Here is a 20,710-nt window from a genome sequence, read left to right as displayed (position 1 = left end):
ATGTTACACGTAACAACTCCCTGCAGTGGCGAAGCCAGAAATTATGCATAAGAGAGGCAAAAAAAATTTAATTTGTCAAAACTGAGCACAACTTGTGATCGTCTAACTCAATTCAACAACTTGACACAGATGCTCGTAATTTCTATATGTATTTAAGATCAAATGTGTTATTCTTTCGGTGATAGGCGATAAACCCTTAACAACAAGATGTTTTTGAGATGATTTTGTAAACCTTAAGATCCGCGTCTCAGTTTTTTTAAGATGTTTCATAGTATATTATCTAGTTATGTTTTGTACTTCCTCCATCCCAAATTATAAATTATTCTAAGAATCTTGGAGAGTTAAATTATCTTAAGTTTGACCAAAACTATAGAAAGAATTATAAAGATTTATGTTATTAAATAGATATACTATGAAAATATAATTAATAATAAATATTATTATCTTATTATATAAATTTAGTCAAATTTATGATGCTTTGACTCTCCAAAATTATTGGAATTACTTATAATTTAGAATAGAGGGAGTACGATTCTATTATCTCGAGGATATTAATAAGTATATATGACAAAATTGTTATATTTCTCTATTAAAGTAAATAAAAATCTTAAATTTATACTAGTAAAAAAATTATTGACACATGTTAGGGGGGTCCGCCACTGCTCCCCTGTAGAACAGTGAATCTGGTTGCTGATTCAGCTTACAGAGAGTCATTGATTCATTGAAATGATGTGTGCCTATTTGACCATGATGTGGAAGCAACAGAAACGGTGTTCGTTTGAGTGTCCATTCAGTGGATAATGTAAACTATATTTCTTTTATTGATGCTCATATTGTTCTCGAGAATTCGATCTCAAAAATTCAAAACCTTTCCTCCATATGCAAATGGTCACTCAACTATATCAGAGAGAAAATGCATGCATCATAAGGTAGTTCTGATTGTCACTACTATCGATCGTATTAACTTCTGACCTAATTTCAAATCTCCTACGCATATATATTTTTGCTGTTGAACTGGGATTGCTTCCCATATTTCTCAAGCCTAAAGAGTGTCCATTTGTGATCAGATTGAACAATTTTTTATTGGTATATAGATCACATTCCTTAAATTAACAAAAGGAAACAATTATTGCACTACTTTTAATGTTTTCTTTACAATATTCTACATTGTTGGTCTTGCCTGTCAATGAATGATGTTCATTTGTTTATCCCTTTTGTGTAGCAGTCTTGCAGTTTAAGGTTACCCTCTCGACTCATCAGCGATAGGTACCTAAAGAGTAAAGATAAAACTTAGTACAGGGAATAATAATAACTGATACAGTGATACTGGATGCTTATTATTATTATTATTTTTGCCTAGATAACAACTCTACTGGAAATGCTATAACTGAAGCAGTGTCCTTTTCCGTGGCCAAGTGGCCATTCATTGGAAATATAAATTTCTTCTTCTCTTCTGTGCTCTCATTGTGCTCAAAGTTGAGCTGAATAGCTACTAAATTACCAGAAAGAAGATGCTTGCGCCATAAGGTAGTTCTGATTTTTCAATTTCCACTGTAACTTCTGAGCTACTTTCAGAATTCCTATCCTGCATTGGCTAAATGCTTTTTTTTTTTCAATTTTCTCTGTTGAACCCAGGGTCACTAGGTAAGCCATTAGGGGTGTTTTGGAACGGAGAGGTTAAGAGCATCTCCAATACCCCAAAAAACCCCTACCATTTAGGAGATCTAGAGTGTTCCAAGCCTCCAGTATTACCTAATTATTTAAGACAATAAAACATCACTTATACCTTTTTTTTTGAGAAACCACCAAAACACACCCTCTCTTTCACAAACGTAGACCATCCTTACTGGCGCCACGAAACTTTCCGTGCATAACAGAGGCCTTGTTTACTTCCACCCAAAATCCAAAAACTTTTTAAGATTTCCCGTCACATCGAACCTTTAGACGCATGCATGGAGTATTAAATATAAACGAAATTGAAAACTAATTGCACAGTTTGGTCGAAATTTACGAGACGGATCTTTTGAGCCTATTTAGTCTATAATTGAACAATAATTACCACAAACAAACGAAAATGCTACAGTGTTTCGAAAAAAAATCGGCAACGAACTAAGGGCCTGTTTAGATTGGGAACGAAAATTTTTTGGGTGTCACATCGGATGTGTCGGAAGGATGTCGGGAGGGGTTTTTAAAAACTAATAGAAAAACAAATTACATAGCTCGTTAGGAAACTGCAAAACAAATTTATTAAGCATAATTAATCTGCCATTAGCATATGTGGGTTACTGTAGCACTTAAGGCTAATCATGGACTAACTAGGTTTAAAAGATTCGTCTCGCGATTCTCAACTAAACTGTGTAATTAGTTTATTTTTTTATCTATATTTAATGTTCCATACATGTGTCCAAAGATTCGATGGGATGGATGAAAAATTTTTGGGTGGGAAACTAAACAGGGCCTAAACAAGGCCGCCGCCGTGGACTTGCGACACCAGTGGATCTCTGACGAGCAGCACCGGCTGTCGCACAGATCCTGACAAGCCGAGGGCAGAGCCGGAGACAATGGTGAGGTGTGTGCATGCATTCATTCCATCGAGGGTCGCCTTAGCTTGTTCCAAACGCGGCCGGAGTCCATCGAGGCTACCATGCATGGAAAAAGTCGCTGCGCAGAAGGGGATCTTGATTGCGGTCGATCGTCCGCGACGACGGTGATGCAGCTAGCCCCTAGCCTGGGGCTCTCGGCCGCTGCTACCTCCTCCTCGCGCTCTCGGGGCTCTTCTAATACGGGGATTGCCGAACCCCCGCGGCGCTGCCGGGAAGGAAGCTCGCGTACGCGTCCCTCGTCCCGCTGACGGCCGCCGTCGGCCTGCTAGCGGTGGCCACGCTCTTCTGGTTCTGGTGACGTACGTATACTCTTTTTCTCGAATACTGGTGACGTACGTACAGGGGCGAGCCAGGATTTGAACATAGGAGGACCGTACAAGCCAAGAATAATCATGTGTATCAAAATATTACATGACAAAGGTGTACATAGCACCAAAATAAACATTTGTGTTGCCAGGGGCGGAGCCAGGATTTGAACATAGAGGGGGCCGTACAAACCAAGAATAATCATGTGTGTCAAAATATTACATGACAAAGGTGTACATAGCACCAAAATAAACATTTGTGTTGCGATGCAAAAAAAGCAGAAAAACTAAAAAAAATAAAAGAGAAATTTAACTAGTCTCAGGCCTCTAATCTTCACCCGATCATTCTATTTCTTTACCCAGAAAAATAATCACAATAAAAACAAGTAGTTAAACGGGGGCAAAATTAATTAGTACTAGAACCTAACATCATCAAATGATAAACAATCAGTTACATATCGTTTAGTCTTAGACAAAACGATCACTTAAACAGGTAAAATGGTCATTTAAATAGAAGGTTAAACGGAAACACCATACCATTGTTAGTGTTTAAAAGTTGAGTACAACGGGCTAAATGACCGTTTAGAGTTTAGACGAATAATGATAGAAACATAGGAGATAAAAAAGATAATAGGAAGACTAATGCTAAATAATATAGATCTCATTGTTGGAGATCAATTCAGAAGGATTAAACAAGGAAAACACTGATTTTCAATTAACTAGCTAATTAGAGTGTGTGGTAGGGGACAAACTGATGTTTGATAAGCAATAATAAAAATAAAAGATATGAAGAAAATATTAGAAAGATCTAGATTCTATTTGTATAAGAAACTATTAGAGATTAATATAAAATAAGAATAAAATTCTTAGTACAGATAATATCATTAACTAGCTATTTAGATAATTAAACATCTAATCTATGAGGTGTATTAAGGGAGTTATGGAAAGGTTGGGAGTGCCAGGCCCCCTCAGCCCCCCTTCCCTCCGCCACTGCGTACGTATACGTAGTACGACGTCGTTCGGTCGTCGTCGGTTGCATGCATGCATTATTATGCTGTCGCCCGTCGTGTCATGTACTGCTACTGAAAATATATATGATGCTGCATTCTTTTTTTTTTGGGTTGATTAGGATGCTGCATTCTTTCAAGTTTCAACTCTACCGTACCTTTAAGTGAAATAGACGTTGAGGCAATACGGTACTCCTTCTGTCCACAAATAAATGTACATATCATTTCTTGAGAAGTTAAACCTTTTTAAGTTTGAATATATATATATATATATATATATATATATATATATATATATATAAAATGTACTGTAGGTTTGTTTTGTTTCCTTTTCCAATAAAGGCCTTGTTTAGCTATGAAAAAAATTGGTTTTGTATACGGTAGCACTTTCATTTGTATTTGGTAATTATTGTCTAATTATAGACTAACTAGACTCAAAAGATCCGTCTAGTAAATTATAGACAAATTGTGTGATTAATATTTTTTTATCTATATTTAATGTTTTATATGTGCGTCAAAAGATTTAATATGATGAAAAATCTTATTTTTTTTTTGAAACTAAACAAGGCCAAAGTAAAAAAACGCAAGCCTGTTGGGCCTGAGTGCCGGAGGTGACTGGGCTGAGCCACCACATTGGACGCCTCATGCGGGTCATCATCCCGTGCCTCTCAAGTGCATGCGCAAGCACTTGCTGCCTCCACCGCTCTGTGGGCTGTGGCCCGACGACGCAGAAGCCCATCGCGAGAGGGGCATGAACGCAGATCTTGTTTTAGGAGTTTTTTTTTTATAAGTTGTTTTAGGAGTTGGCACGGCGCGGGATCCAGCCTTTTGGCCTAGCAAACTACTAGTATTTCCCTAGCTGGTTGTCCGTGGGCGTCGTCACGGCGGTGACCATTATGATTGATAGCACTAATTACCATGATTTTTCTTATATATAGGATGATTTTAGAATCACTGTACATGGACGCCCCAGATCACACACGGAGCTCTGTTTCATGAAGAAAAATAGTCTAATTTACCTCCATTAACTATCGCAAAAGTTAGTTTTTCTTCCTGGACTAGAAAATTGGACATAACTCTTTCCCTATCCTTCAAACCGGACATATGACCTCCCTGGTTGTTTGATTTTCTCTTTTCCTTTTATATTTATTTCGGCTGAATCTTCGAAAAATTATAGTAAATTACAGAGAAAACATAAAATAGAAAATTTAATTTAGTTGGACTGCACATGAGTAAATCTATACAGTAAATATATAATATGATATGTTTTAGTATAAAATTTTTGTTCTACCTTTAGATCTACGCTTTTTTGTGATTAATTCATAGCTGCAGTTTTTATGGCGGATTAATCACTGTATGCTTGAGATGTAGTAAAAAGTTCATGATCATGGGTATGATTCAGCCAAAATAAATATAAAAGGAAAAAAAAGAAAAACACCTACAAAGATAGTTAGGGAGGCCATATATATGCCCGGTTTGAAAAGATGGGGGAGGAGTTATGTCTAGTTTTCTGGTTAAGGAGAAAAATCTAACTTTTACAGGAGACAAAGTAAACCTTTTCCTTTCATCTAAGCCTTTTGTTGACTCACTGAATGGTAGTTTGTAGAATTTGCTCACACTCACAGCAAGATGTGTTGCTAGAATGGGAAATGGTGGCAGCGGTGAGCCAAGTCCTAGACGGCTAGAATACTATAGTATTCTCTCCATTCACGAAAGAATCAGTTTCTAGAGTTGTCCTAAATCAAATTTTTTAAACTTTGACCAAATTTCTAGAAAAATGCTAAGATTTATGATATCAAATTAATATCATTAGATTTATCATAGAATATATATTTTCATATGATACACATCTTATGTCATAGATGTTGTTACTCTTTTCTATAAAATTAGTTAAATTTTTAAAAAATTTGACCGGTACGGATTCTAGAAATTGATTCTTTCGTGGACGGAGATAGTACAATGTAAATTCTTTCGTGGACGGAGGGAGTACAATGTAAAAGGATGGTTAGCTAGGAGTACGTAGATGCTTAGCGCGACGCGGGAAATGCCAGAGTGCCATGCCAAGACCGGCCACGTACGTACCGTCGTATTACACGCTGACCCAATCGATGATAACTGGGAAACTGAGAATCGGCGATGAGTCACGTTCCACGCCACGTACAACCCACAAAGCAGCCAGAGAATGTGCTCCCCGGTCACGCACATTGGCTGAGACCCCGTTTTAATTAATAATTAAGCTGTTGTGTATGCAAAGAGGGTAACGTTACATGCATACCACTGGCCACGGCTGCTGAGATCCCAAGCAATCTCTGTATGTGTCTGGCGGCCAAGTCGAAGGTGACCAAAGCATGCAAGAGCATACAGACAGACAGACAATTAGATGCATATACGACGCGGCGTCTCGTCTCGTCCAGTGCCGTATTTATTTGTTTTTCTATATCCCTGTCTTCACTGTTGAAAACAATTCAGAGAGGTTGGCAATTGCCATCGTTCAGCGTTGGTGTCTCCGCTGCTTTGCCTGCGCCGCGGAGGGCCGGCCGGCTGGACGCCAATATAAACCCCTCGATCAGCTGCTGAATTTTTGCAAAACCCTGCGCCGCGTGCTGCCTAGCTCTCTTCCATTTTGCAAACTCTGCCGGCGTCGAACCTTTCTCAATTTGGAAGTAATTAATATAAGTAGGACTAGCTGGGAATAAGCTAGCATTGTGAGCCATTACGATCGAGATATAGATGGCACCGGGCATAGGCAGCAGCACCAGGAGGGATGAGGAGGATGCTGACGACCATGGCGTTGCTGCCATGCCAAAGCTTCACCCGTGCGGCCTAACCGGCCTCCTCGCCGTAGCTTTCGCTGTCGTCGTCGTCGTCCCGATGGCCGTGAGCGACGAGCCGCCCCGGGGGATCGACGAGAAGACCTACTTCGTCCTCGCTCTCTGGGGCGTTTTCATTGCCGGAGTGGCACAGATCTTTGCCGCCGTCGTGTGGCTCTTCAACAACGAGCCCCGCCGCCATCGTCGCCGTGCCGTGGCAACAACGGCGACCAAGCTCGCCTCCGTCGCTACAATCGTCGTTGTCACTGCTATCCTCTCGATCGGCTACCTCTCCCTGCCGTGGTAAGTTGAGTTCGTAGCTGCCTCACAGCTCGCTCGCTCATGCATGTGTGTATCCTTCATCTCGAGATCACTGAGCCGATCGATCGAGTGGGGGTTGTCTTGTCTGTGTCCATGCATGTCGTCGTCGTCGTCAGGTCAATAAGCAACATGCGTGTCAGCATGTGACGTTTCTTGTTAGTTTATATTACTAGCTTTCTTATTATTACTAGCTTGTAGTATACTAAGTATATTATAGTGTCGTGTTGTTCGTCTGTCGCGCGCGTCTAGCTATCATGCGTCTGATGTTTTTCTTTTCCCCCTTGTCTCTCCCGGGAAAGGAAAATATGTGTTCACCTATCACGTTGTTCTATTCTAAATGTACTCGGCTGCTTGTTATTTGTGTGGATGACAGTTGTGTTTCGCTGCAGTCAATGCTCACTTCATACATGTTCTTTTTTTTAAAAAAAAATCATACATGTTCTTTTACTTCTTCTCCAAGGTCGCGGAGGGAGGTCACGCCGTTGACTGGTGACCGGTCAACTGAAAACTTCATTACCTGAGTTTATTTTCCCAAGGGGAGGATACTCTAATAAAAAGCTAATGCAAGCGCATAAACGAAAACGTCGGAAACGAAAAAAAAAGCGCAAACGTCGGAATACACATACATGAATATTAAATATAGATAAAAAATATACTAATTACATAGTTTGGTTAGAAATCACAAGACGAATCTTTTAAACCTAGTTAGTCCATGGTTAGCCTTAAGAGCACTTACAATGCAAGACTCTATCACAGAGTCAAAGATAATTAATTACATATTATTTATAGTATTTTGCTGATGTGACAGCATATTTATTGAAGAAAGAGATAGAAAAAATAAGACTCCAAGTTTTATTTAGACTCTAAGTCCACATTGTTCGAGATAATAAATAACTTTAGACTATATGATAAAGTCTACATTGTGAGTGCCCTAAGGCCAGTCTCAGTGGGGGTTTCACCAGGATGTCATGCACATTTATTAGAGCGCCATGTCAGCAAAACTACACTTTTTGCATTAAACGAAGAGGAGAGAGAAGAAAGTAGTTTCACCATGGTGAAACCCCACGGGCGTTGTTTCCCACGCGGTGAAACAGAATGAAATCCCCACTGAGGGCTAAATCGTTTCACCATCTTGCATGTGATCCAATCATTTTGCAGTAATTAAATGCTTTATCCAGCCTAGAAAACGCGTCAAGGTGAAACTCATGTATTGTGGATGTTGTTTCATTATTCGTTTCATTGATGCCCTGTCAAGGGATTTGTTTTGGAAACAGTTTATTGAAACGAACCATGCATTGAGACTGGCCTAAGTGCTACAATAATCTACATGTACTAATGATAAATTAGTTATGTTTAATAAATTCGTCTCGTAGTTTCTAGATGAGTTATGTAATTAGTTTTTTTATTAGTATCCGAATATCTCTTCCGACATTATATAAAACATTTGATGTGACAACCAAAAATTTCCACCGCTCTCCAACAAACAAACAAGGCCGTTGACAACTTTTGGCTCAGCCACCGATTGTACATTTGTATGCATCACTGTATGGAAGCATGTATGTGGCGTGCAGTCGCAGCAACATGTAGCAACATCGAGGAGACCAGGAGCAAGGGCGGGAGATTCCCGGTTCGTAGGGAATTCTTGGCTGGCGGAATAAGGAGCTCGTACTCTCTCTCTCTCTCTATCTATTTTTTTTTTTAAAAAAAAATCGTTGGTACCCTGTACTAGTGTACAGTAGGAGGAACGAACGAGTGGCTGAGGTCGTCACACGCTGACGCAAGAAACAGTGCCAAGGTTCCGAGCTTCCAAGGCTTGCTTCACCGGTGTCGTCTGTGGGCTCATCTCCTGTAGCGTACGGAGTATATCTCGGGTCTTGTTCAGTTTAGGGCCTGTTTAGATTGGGAACGAAAATTTTTTGTGTGTCACATCGGATGTGTCGGAAGGATGTCGGGAGGGGTTTTTAGAAACTAATAAAAAAACAAATTACATAGCTCGTCAGGAAACTGCAAGACAAATTTATTAAGTATAATTAATCTGTCATTAGCATATGTGGGTTACTGTAGCACTTAAGGCTAATTATGGAGTAACTAGGCTTAAAAGATTCGTCTCGCGATTCTTAACTAAACTGTGTAATTAGTTTATTTTTTTATCTATATTTAATGTTCCATGCATGTGTCCAAAGATTCGATGGGATGGATGAAAAAATTTTTGGTATGGAACTAAACAGGGCCTTACAAAAATTTTTTGGAAAACGACGCTGTAGCACTTTCGTTTTTATTTGACAAACATTGTTCAATCATGAAGTAACTAGACTTAAAAAATTTGTCTCACGATTTACAGATGAACTGTATAATTAGTTTTTGTTTTTATGTATATTTAATGCACCATGCATGCGTCACAAGATTACGGAGAATCTTGAAAATTTTTTAAACTAAACAAGGCCCCTCGATCGCGGTGAGATGAGATGTTCAGGTCGACCGCGTCCTTATCCGCGCAGCTTTGCACCGCCACGGCGCGACCTCCTCCGGCGGGCGGCCCTGCTGCCGGCTGCTTGCTCGCTGCCCTTCACACGCCTGCCTGCGTGGCTTTCCCCCGTGTGGGACCCACGCCACAGGTGGGGCCGCGGTGGCATGTCGCACACCTGCCTGCCCCCGTCGTCCACCTCAGCGTCCTCAGCCAGCCGCCTCGTTTTCCCAATCTGGAAATTTACCACGACACCGCCGGCGTGCGCGTGCCACAGACATTCCAACCCCGCACGTCCGCCCTCCCGCCGGGCCCCAATCCCGACCGTCCCCCCCAAGTCCTCTCGCGCAGCGCAGGCCGCAGGCGCAGCCGGGACCAGCAACCGCTCTTTCCCCCTGCTCCTCCCTAGCGCGAAGAGAAGAAGCCGGCGGCTCGGGTTGGAGCGGCTGAGGGTGAGACGTACGGCGATGGCGGCGGCGCGTCGTCGCGGCCGCGTGGAGCTGCGGCGGATCGAGGACCGGGTGAGCCGGCAGGTGCGCTTCTCCAAGCGCCGTTCGGGCCTCTTCAAGAAGGCCTTCGAGCTCTCCCTCCTCTGCGACGCCGAGGTCGCGCTCCTCGTCTTCTCCCCCGCCGGCAAGCTCTACGAGTACGCCTCCGCCAGGTGATTCCCCTGCCTCGCGCCCCCTTGTTAGTTAGTTAGTTAGTTACTTGCTCATCCGATTAGTAAAGCTGAGCGGCCGGCCGGGACGATGGATCGACTGGAGCAGTTCGTCGGCCTCGGTCGGTCCCGTGTTGTTCCGCGGCGAGCCGCCGCCTCGCCATGAGCTACCTACCTACCCCACCCCCGAGTTGCACCGCCTTGCATGAGCATGAGCATGACCCCTGTCCCGCTGTCCCTGTGCTCCCGGATCTTGCCCTAGGCCTGCTAGAGCTCCGGGCTCCGGCCGGCTGTGCTCTGCCCCTGTCTCCAGCCTCTCGCCATGCGCACGTGCTTTGCGTGCGGATGAAACTACTGGGCTCGCTTCGCTTGAGAGCGCGCGCCAGTGAGCAGTTGGCATCCGGTATTTATTTACTATTTATTACTATTTACTGATGATTGCTGATGTTGGGAGAGAGAGAGAGAGAGGAATTTCAGTTCCGCCGCCGCCGTCGCTAAACAAATTCCTAAAATGGAAAGTACGGAAAGTTGGCTTGGGATCAAGATTTGTCTTGCCTTTACCCTGAGTGTCCCCCTTCCCTGCTCCCAGATGCTAATCCAATCCATATTCCTTAAATGGAAGGAATTCGTTTACACGTTATTTATTATTAAATGTATAACCGTATAAGCTTTCGGTAGTTACTTTTCTTTCTTTATTTAGGCATCAAAGTACTACTGTTCAAAGCAAATTGTGATGTAGGCCTTGTTTAGTTCCGAAAAGATTTCGGATTTCGGTACTGTAGCACTTTCGTTTGTTTGTGACAAATATTATCTAATTATGGACTAACTAGGATCAAAAGATTCGTCTCGTGATTTCCAGCTCAACTGTGTAATTAGTTTTTGCTTTCGTCTATATTTAATACTTCATGCATGTGCCACAAGATTCGATGTGACGGGGAATCTTGAAAACTTTTTGGATTTTGGTGGGAACTAAATAAGGCCGTACTCTCTTCGTCTTATAATATAATGTATTCTAAAATTTTTTAAGACAAATTAAGAGAACATAAAAGATATATATACCTTTATTTTATTTTCTAATTAGATGTTATCATTAACATAGTGATTGGTTAATAAATAGAAAGTATTTAATGTAAAATTGGTTTTCATCCTATAAAATGTATTATATTTGAGGACAAATTTTGAATGCTATAATAAACTATATACTGAACGAAGGGAAGACAAATTATTTAAGTAAAGTATATCTTTTCTATTTAAAGCCTTTGATTTAAGATATTAGTATTAGCATTTATATCCATGTGTTGCAATAGAACCTAATATATATTGGAATCAGACTTTATCATCGGTAGCTACGAGTCATTCTAACTTATATGAGTGCACATCATCGTACTTGGAATCTATTTGATTTAGTTGAATGAGTTTGGACCCGTCTTATTTAACAAATATAGCTAACTCATGAGAGCAGGGCCCTACTTGAGTCTTCAACATCAAATTTGAGGGCTAGAGCTAGGAAAAAAGCTCCAAATAGAGCCCATGCTAGAGTCTAAAACTAAAAGACCCCTTAAATTTCCCCTCAACCTTCATTCTTAGGGATCTTGCTTCATGCTCTCAAGTGACGGTTTCTATTGTTTCCCTTCCCGTGTGCTAGTGGAATAGATCTTGCCCGTCCGCCTCCTTTGTCGTGCCCCACAAGGCCTCCTCCATCGCAGCTCCACCGATAAGGCCTCCCTTTGCGCACGGCTACCGTCCCACGGCGTGTCTGCCTCCCTTAGTGGCACGAATCTCCAACGGTAGGCTCCCACAAAGGAAACCTCTCTCATCGACAACACCCTTCCTCCTCGGTCGCGGCTCTCCTACGTGGCTCCTCTAGCGAGGCCTGCCCCTTGACTCTTCTCTTTGTGATCCTCTTTGCATCTTGAATCCTCTCCCCATAGTGAGCCTCCTCCCGGTCCTGACTTCTCTCCCTTGCAAGCCCCTTTTGGGCCTTCCACCCAACCCGACTTATGTCAGCGGTGAACCATTACACCCGCCCCCTTGTCATGGCATGCTCCTCCTTTTTCCGGCTCTCTCGGGTTGTCTATAGCTCAATCGGTTACAACTATGGTGGATGATGAGTAGGTCGCATATAGCAATGCCTACTAAAATGGATTTGAAGATCTTGACTTGAGAGCTCCTGTTTAAGTAGATATAAAAACATGTCTCTAAAAAATAAAGGGATCTCTTGGATCAAAATAGAGGCCCTAATTTGAGGGCTTCTACTAAAGATGTTCTTATCATGGGCATACCTTGATCCTTGATAGTGCAACCAGTTGTACAACCTATTACATCGCATGGGTATATTTGCTAATAAAATATTAAAGTTATTAGTAGGGACCTGAATAATAGTTGACCTCTTCCACATGTTGCACTTGTCTCTATTGACTTTCATTTCTTTATTTAGAGCACTATAAGACTAATTATAGTACTACATAATATTGTATCATACAACTTCATCTTTTAAAAAGATGTATTAGGAATGGAGAAAGTTCTTTAAGGTATATATTTGCACAATCAATTTACATTGCCAGTTAATTTCTTATATGATATATAAATGAATGTATTCCATTTGTCTAAAATATAAGATATTGGGTATTAAAGTGCGTCAAAAGATTTTAGTTAATTAACTCATCAAGCCATTAGGTCTTATTTGGGTACTCAACAATTAGTAATAATCAGATTATATAATAAAATTTTGATCCAAATGAGATTGATTACATACTAGATTATTATAATCAAAACTATTGATTACCATAATCCCATAATCCATGTTATAGGGGATTATAGGTGCTGATAATCCAACTATTTCTGACCGATTGTCCAACTTGTCAAACTATAAAGGATAAGATAGGAATTTCTCGCATTTACCAGCCAAAATCAATCATCATAATCTAGAGTCCCTAAAACTCTGATCATAATCCTAATTATAATAATCCTATGTGCAATCTAGATTATAATGATCTAGCTATGATCCAAACAGGCCCTTAATTTTACATATTTACTTACTATTAATGTCTATTGTTATCTTACCACCAAACTTGAAAAATGGTAAGCATATTATGTCTCCACGGTTAATGGAGGGTTACATGGCATCATTAGTTGAAAGACCAGCATTATGCTTTTCAACCAAGAGAAGCCCAAGAGGTGTAGGATCTCATGACAATGCTTCAATGAGGAAGATGACACAAAAAAACATCACTATTGTTAGATAGATAGAGAACCAAGCAAGACTTTCCCTCGAAAATGCTCCTCAGCCCAACCCCAAATCATGTGGCCCTGCCATTGCACACTAAACAAGCCCTCGCCATGCGAGGCTAGCCGATGAAGCAATGTATGTAGTATGCCACCGTTAGTCAGAAGATGTTGCTACCCCGACTAATCCATAAGTGTGCGTGACCTGTCAACATAACACAAGCTTCCACCAGATCAAATAGGTTACCAGCATGGCCACACCAATATGCTAAACAGGGCAGCAATGCCTCCACCACCACCACACCAAACCAACCAAAGAGCTTGCAACTACCATTGTTGAAAATCCAAGGCAACCAATCGCGAAGATTTGCCTTCAACTAGTTTTGCAAAAAAACAAGTCACAAACATGGGCAACCATCCGACGCTAGTCCACATGAACCGTAGCCAACCAAGTCATCGCCATGTTCTTGTAGATCGCCAAACAAGAGATCAACAACCATGTTGTTCGCTCATCGAAGAGGATGTTGTGTTCGCTGCACCACCGCACCCACCCACGCTACCCCCACATGGGCTGCGCCACCGCTCGTGAGCTAGCAGCCACATTGCCCCCAAGAACTAGCCTAAAGTCGTGGAGTGGTCACCTGACCTAACCACCCCTCCTCCAACCAGCCTTCCGCCTACTTTGCCATAGAGAAGGTGGACTAGCCGATGTCATGCTTACCAATGGAGGTCACCTCCATGGTGCCTATGGTAGTGGGCCGATGGTATCGCCCTGCAACACGGTGATGAAGGTGGCCTCGAAGAGGTGCCAACCACCATTTCGTGGACTAGGTTGATGGCTTGCCCCCCTTTCTCGCAGTCTACCTCGTATAACAATGACTAGAGCTAGGGGCCATTGTCCAACAAAGGAAGCCCAACCAGCACCGAGCTTGCAAAAAATCCGTCCATTGGAACGCTAGATCCGGACACCATTGCGTCATATCTTGCTACGGGTCCGCCATATTTGTCACTAGACAGGGTTAGCAAGAGTCCTTGAATGTTATTCTTGCCTCTCCTATTTAGTATGTTATAAACAAAAGGAAGGATCTATGTTATGTTTTATGTTATTGTATATGATCTCAAACCAGGAAACTATTAGCGTTTCTATTTTATAGGCCAGAGTAGTGCTCGCAATAATTGTAGTGGGTCTAAATTCCACAACTACAAAGGTAGCATTAAAAATTAGCATATTAAAACTTGACAAGTCGCTATAGTGACTGTATTTTAAAACTTTTGTTCATCTATTTTTTTATTTGAAAGTTATACTTTAATAGTTTGAATTTTAGTTGGGTAGGCTATTTGTTATGGTGGGAGATACATGTGTTTTGTGTAGTTTTATGTTTTTAAATATCACTAAACTTAGCGTCTACTATATATCGTTGTGCTACCAAACACTTGACAACAATTTACTACTAATCCTCACCTATTATTTACTACCTTGTCTCAAAACATTGTTGATTATTATATATTTAGATTATATGTCTAATTTAATTACGATTTATATGTATTTTTTGCCATTGTATTGGTTTGAAAAACAACCATAGACATTCTACTTGCACGGCGTCCCACCGTACTCCATGACCTCCACATTCTATGACCTACATGAAACTAGGCAAAGGTGCAGTGCTTCACTTATCCATTCAAACACAAGACTTTGGTGCAGCGAAAGGATTATGAAGAAAGCTACAAGATGTGATAGTGATGATGTTGATGATAGTGTAGTTGTGTAGTTGTTATGAGTAAATATAGACATGCATTTTCTTGCTTATTTGAAATATTGTATTTTAAACCTATTGTTTTTGAACTTGTTTACATTAATAGTTTATATTTGAGAGAACTATAAACAATAGTTTATATTTGAGAGAACTACAAACAAATATAATCTTATATTTTGACATAAAAGAGTTGTATTATATTTAGTTACTATATATACACACACTTATAAAATGGGTAGCGACATCTTTAGTGACTTAAGTTGCTTCTCACAACTGAATATAAAATACCTAAAACATTTGTTGAGACTCTAGCATAGGAAAGAGAAAACCTACAATAGTGTAACCAATATAGAAAAAAATGACATGAACATATAACAAATAGTTGAGTATTTGTATAATGATATAATTATTATATTCAAAAGAGAGAATACTATTGTGTCTTCAATACTTAGCAACATTATTTAATAGTAGCAAAGAAGTTTCTCTTTATGAATAATAGGTTGTTTTTTGATTTGGTAACACCATCGTATCTAGATCATTCACATCATCCTAAACGACAATAGAATTGATATGCTATGGTAGTGAGGGCTATAATATCTTGATTAGCAAGAATGGAATGTTGAAGGAAGATATGCTAAATGACAATAGTAGAATGCCCTATGAGACAAGAATAATATTAGAATGTCCACACTAACCATGCATGTTAAGTTGGAACAACATATGTAGCGATAAACTGATTTTCCATTCCTTCTATGTGCATTGCTATTATGCTTGGAACCTATTCTTTTTCCTTAAGTTGTTCTTGATAATATGCGGATGAGAATGCATATATGGAAGCAAGCAAAGTCAAACCAACACTATAAGTGGTTTCACATCATCTCGGCTAGCAAGCAAAGCCAAATCAACACTTCAAGTGATTTCATGTGATCTCACCTAATCACTATTTTTTACACTCTTCTTCTAGCTTTTCCACTCTTTTCACTAAAAAATGGTCAGTGTCTAGTCAGCCTTAGTTTTGTATAGTTCGAATATAGTTGTCTTTGTTGAGGCACTCAGATATGTTGACCGAAATTATACTCAAGGAAGCTACCTCTTCTATATATATACAATGTATGGACATGATGTAAAGCTCACTAGAGTGATTGCTCTTATATTTCTTGACATATTTTTGCCCTTGAGCATATATAGAAGGGCTCTTTTGTTGTCCTAAAAACCCATCACTGGGTCGCTCTGAAGTTATGAACATGTCCTCAACTTATTCCATATGTTTTGTGTCCTTTCATAGCTATATATCATTCTCAAGTGCCTAAGATTAAGGGGCAACACCTAAGAAGAATTTTATATTTGGCTTCCTTTCAAAAAAAGGAAAGAAGAAAAGACAAGAAAAGTTGGTTATCAACTTCACTTACATGCATAGCAATGGTAGAAAACCAAGTGGATAGAGCCATGTGCATCAACTCGACTCTATAGCACCCCAATATAAAATATGTCATGTAAACAAAAGGCTTGTGCATCCCATGTTCTCGTAGATTTTACAACATTTGAAGATGGAACTTTTTGTTGAGAGTTTGGAGTGTGTAGAAGAAATTTTACCAAGCTAAATCAAACTACTCAAACCATGGGGAAATTAACTTCCAATGTGTAGAAAGAGCGCAAAAGCCTAACCAAACATTTAGTTAACAACTTCCTCCTCACAACACACCCTACCCAACCTGAAACCTCTTGGATTTTCCCAAGGGGGCACATAGGGCTACTCACTTTGAGCCTTTGATTCCTCTAGTACCTAATCATAACTTCAGAACCTAGACAACTTAGATGGTTGTCTTGGTATGTAGTGGTCCAAACTCTAGAGTCAGTTTAGATGGTTTTCTTTGTATGGAGTGGTCCAAACTCTAGAGTCAGATACAAGGAACATCACCTTACATTAATAAATATGATAGGGTATGGTAGAGAAAAGTCTATTTTTTGAACGGCTAACTTGCATATCTACATGACACCATATCGAGGACTCTCAAAGTTATAGATCATCTTGCATTGGAATCATTTTTTATTCAAATGAATAGATTTGAAGCCCGTCAATACCGTACCATATTTGCTCTACTTATCTTAATCACCCATTGGAGGTCCATGTTTTTTCCTTTAGAATCCTTGCCCCATAGAATATATCTATTTTTAATGCCTTTTTGGTTTGATCCTAGAACTTCATATAAATATGAAAAAATTTCAATGATCCACATCTAAATACACACCCTTTTATCTTTGAAATTATGGTAATAAAATCACATAAGAGATTTCTCTATGTTGTGATTCAAGGGAGTAAAAGGCAAAAGAATATAAATAATAAGTTCATAAATAGAAATTGTCTTAGTTCTTTACATTTACTTGTGTAATTTCTTGATACAAGCATTGCCATGATTATGGACTTGCATATATGTCTAGTAGCTCCCAAACTTAGCGTAGAATCTATATTAATTCCCTCTAGATTCTGGTCACAACATGTCATTTTAGGACAAACTTTGGTCAAACCTTAAAAGGTACAAACATCAAATAACTTTTGAATCTATTAGTTTGGATACATGATAAAGTGTCATAGTTGTAGATTGTTATGAAATCTTGAAAATATATTCTAGAAGATATTGGTGGTCCAATCTTTGCATCAAGACTGTGCAAAGTTAGATGTGACTAGTAGGTTATATCATGGTTCAGTTATGATGTTTTTATATGATCAAGAATATAGCATTGAGAACTCTTAAACACATCTAGATTAAAGTGGTGCAAAACCTTTATGAGAACTAGTATGGAATTTGATGGACCAGGGTATGAACTCAACTTTCTTGGCCTATCAAGTCAAATTCAAAACCATAAGGAAATGAGACATCATAATAATAAATTATTTTTGACTGTAAGATTCAGGATGTAATTCATAATAATATACTCTTACCTGCAGTTTTGTTCCACATGAGGTGAATATACATAAACTGATTTTCCAAGAAAACATTATGCAATGAGCTAATATCATACTCAACTTTTCTCCTTTTCAGCATAGAGGATACATATAACCGCTATCAGCAATTTTCTGGAGAAGGAAGGAATATGAATGACGATCGAAATAAAAACAATGTAAAGATCTTGATGTGGTTTTTTCCAATACATAACATGCAGCCTACAGTTGCTCAGCTTTTGATCATATTTTCAGAAAGAATCAGTCTTTACATACTGTGACACTTGCCAGTTGCCAGCATCAAACAAAATGTTCTGTTGGCACTATGCAGAATGTCCTGTTTGTACAGTATGCAAAATACCAGAATATATAATATCAAACTTTTGATAAATGTAGCTTACTAGGGTGTTTCTGGTACAGAACAAAGATGAAGCTTCTTCAGATTTGCAGTTGATGCTGAGAGAGATTGCAGCCTGGTACACCCAGAACTCAGGATTTCCACCCACTTTTCTTTGCCACTTTTGATAAATGATTATAATTCTTCAAACCAGCAGGTCTCCCCAGAGCAATGATGACGAATCAGATGTCGATGGGCTGCAGAAGCTGGAAAATCTTCTGAGAAATGCTTTGAAGGATACGAGATCCAGGAAGGTATGACATTCTTTTCTTGAAATCTGAACAATAAGCCCACAAGCAGGACCCTTGATTAGTTTTCATGAAACTAACCGAAGCTGTTTTCTGCTTCTATCTTTGTGCCTTATTCAAGTTGAGATTAGTCCAAACTGTGGTGCCTTTGGGTAGCTAGTTCAGCATCTCACAGCTTTGGCGTACCCTTCATTTTGGTTAATGACAACCCAATAATAAGGGAGTGCAGAATACCAAATTTCTTTGAATGCTGCTAGTTTTTGTTGTTTTATTTGGATGTTGCTAGCTTCTATCTTTGCACTCTGTGTAAATTGCTACCTTACCTGCAAGTACTATTGGAATGGGCAAGTACTTTAGACAGGCTGGCAGGCTGCTACTGGACAACTGCGAGCAATCTAACTTCAGTGCAGAAATGTCAGACCTTGCATGGAAAGACTTCTGAGAGAGCTCGATCTGTTGGCACAACCGCACAAGTGGTGTAATTTTTTTGTTTCTTACGCTTCTCTTCCCCCCTGGTTCTGTAACTGTACTCTGTTTTATAACTGTGCTCTGTTTTCTTTACTTAATTGATCTTCAGTAGGGGCAAGCCCCCTGTTTTCCTAAAAAAAATAGGAATCATCGAAAGATGCACATAGGAGTATATCTTAACAGTTCTTTTTCTGAATAAGCTTTCAGTGAGACAACATCTGGATTATATATGCTGGAGCCTTGTGATCAAGTCTCTATAGCTTGCACCCTGAAATGATCAGTTGGCTAAATTACTGATTAAAACTGCCAAATGAAATCCAGTGCTATGCTAATTCCTACTTTGGTATGGTCATCAGATGAACATGTTGGCGAAACAAAACAGTGGAGCGAGTACAAGCGGCCAGAAGAGCGAGGGCGTTACAAGTCAGGAGCAAGGAACGGCATGAGGCACGGATCTGTCCAGCTGATGAGTGCATGTGGGCGTTGGCGTGCACCGTGCACCTACCTGGGACTGCTCCGTCTTACTGATCGATGCTTGTACTGATTGTGGCCTTAGCTTGTGGGTTGCGAGACTGTACATTGTTGCGTTGTGCTAGCTTGGGCCTGCCAACCTTGCAGTGTCCCTGGACCCTGGAGGGGAGCTAGTGTAGTTTGATGCTCCCCCTTGTGTGTTGTGATATGCAGCCTACCTTGTAATGGCCAAAGTTTGGTGCTGCAAGCCTGCAACAACTAACTGATCAGGTTGCATTTCGTGCTTGACAGTATATACAGTAGCGAGTTACTGTATTTGAGTTCCTATACGTACGCGTGGTCAGATGAAAATAAAAAACTGGGCTAGCTAGTTCCATCGAGCAAAACGATGGTATTAATTGCACAGGTGCTAGCTAAATGATATTCTTGGTGTTTACGCATGCCGTCATCATATATAACTGGAATTCTTCCTAAGGTTTTGTGAATTGTGATGCCTTGATGAGATTTGTGTGTTGATTACCCATGCCACTTCGCTATTGTTTTTGGATATCCATTGGTCATGTCATATCGAGAACTACTCCAGCTCCAGTGCTCCTCGTCATTCTAAAACTGCACAGATCTTTTTTTAAAAAAAAAATTGTGCATCTTTGTAATTATTAAGGTAGAAATGTTTGATCCAAAACAAGCACTTCTGGCGAGCTCCCTACTAGGAGAGATCTACAGGATTACAATCGTGGGGCTGAACCATCCAGGATACTGGCAGCGATATGACCTAGGAAGAGATCTCTTGCGCTTTTGCTGCTAACGTATGGCATAGCGCGGCTCCTTCCCGACGTCGTGGAAGAGCAACAGTTGGAAGTGTCTCACTGGATTCGCACTGAGAAGTGTACAAAAACGAATTTACTTTAAGATGTGTGTTCACACACTTTTTAATACGAATCCAGTAATAAAAAAAGTAGGAGCACATGCCCTTAAGAGCAGAGGGCAAAGGTATCTCGGTACTCGTGGAAGGATTGTGGACAAATGCATGCAAGAAGC

General features: G+C 40.2%; 1 protein-coding gene across 5 annotated transcripts; it reads left to right on the top strand.

Annotated features, from left to right (window-relative positions):
* LOC8060808 (MADS-box transcription factor 51) lies at positions 9,623–20,143 on the top strand. 5 transcript variants are annotated; one of them, XM_021455321.1, is made up of 5 exons: positions 9,677–10,171; positions 18,189–18,267; positions 18,509–18,564; positions 18,640–18,739; positions 19,558–20,143. In XM_021455321.1, the coding sequence occupies exons 1-5, from the start codon at positions 9,678–9,680 to the stop codon at positions 19,645–19,647; spliced, it is 819 nt and encodes a 272-aa protein (XP_021310996.1). In that variant the 5' UTR covers position 9,677; the 3' UTR covers positions 19,648–20,143. The 5 variants fall into 5 exon arrangements, 4 of the variants coding, with proteins under 4 accessions (XP_021310998.1, XP_021310999.1, XP_021310996.1 ...); XM_021455322.1 differs by having other exon boundaries at positions 9,713–10,171; positions 18,643–18,739; XR_002450778.1 differs by lacking the exon at positions 18,189–18,267 and having other exon boundaries at positions 9,637–10,171; positions 18,643–18,739; positions 19,558–19,602.

The sequence above is a fragment of the Sorghum bicolor genome, chromosome 3 (genome assembly GCF_000003195.3).
Source record: "Sorghum bicolor cultivar BTx623 chromosome 3, Sorghum_bicolor_NCBIv3, whole genome shotgun sequence".
NCBI classification, from domain to species: Eukaryota; Viridiplantae; Streptophyta; class Magnoliopsida; order Poales; family Poaceae; genus Sorghum; species Sorghum bicolor.
This window is presented reverse-complemented; position numbering and strand designations above follow the sequence as displayed.

Coding starts and splice junctions, on each gene's coding strand:
- LOC8060808 (XM_021455321.1), top strand. CDS start 9,678: ATGTCGCACACCTGCCTGCCCCCGTCGTCCACCTCAGCGTCCTCAGCC. Junction 10,172..18,188: donor TACGAGTACGCCTCCGCCAG/GTGATTCCCCTG, acceptor TCTCCTTTTCAG/CATAGAGGATACATATAACC. Junction 18,740..19,557: donor AGGATACGAGATCCAGGAAG/GTATGACATTCT, acceptor TATGGTCATCAG/ATGAACATGTTGGCGAAACA.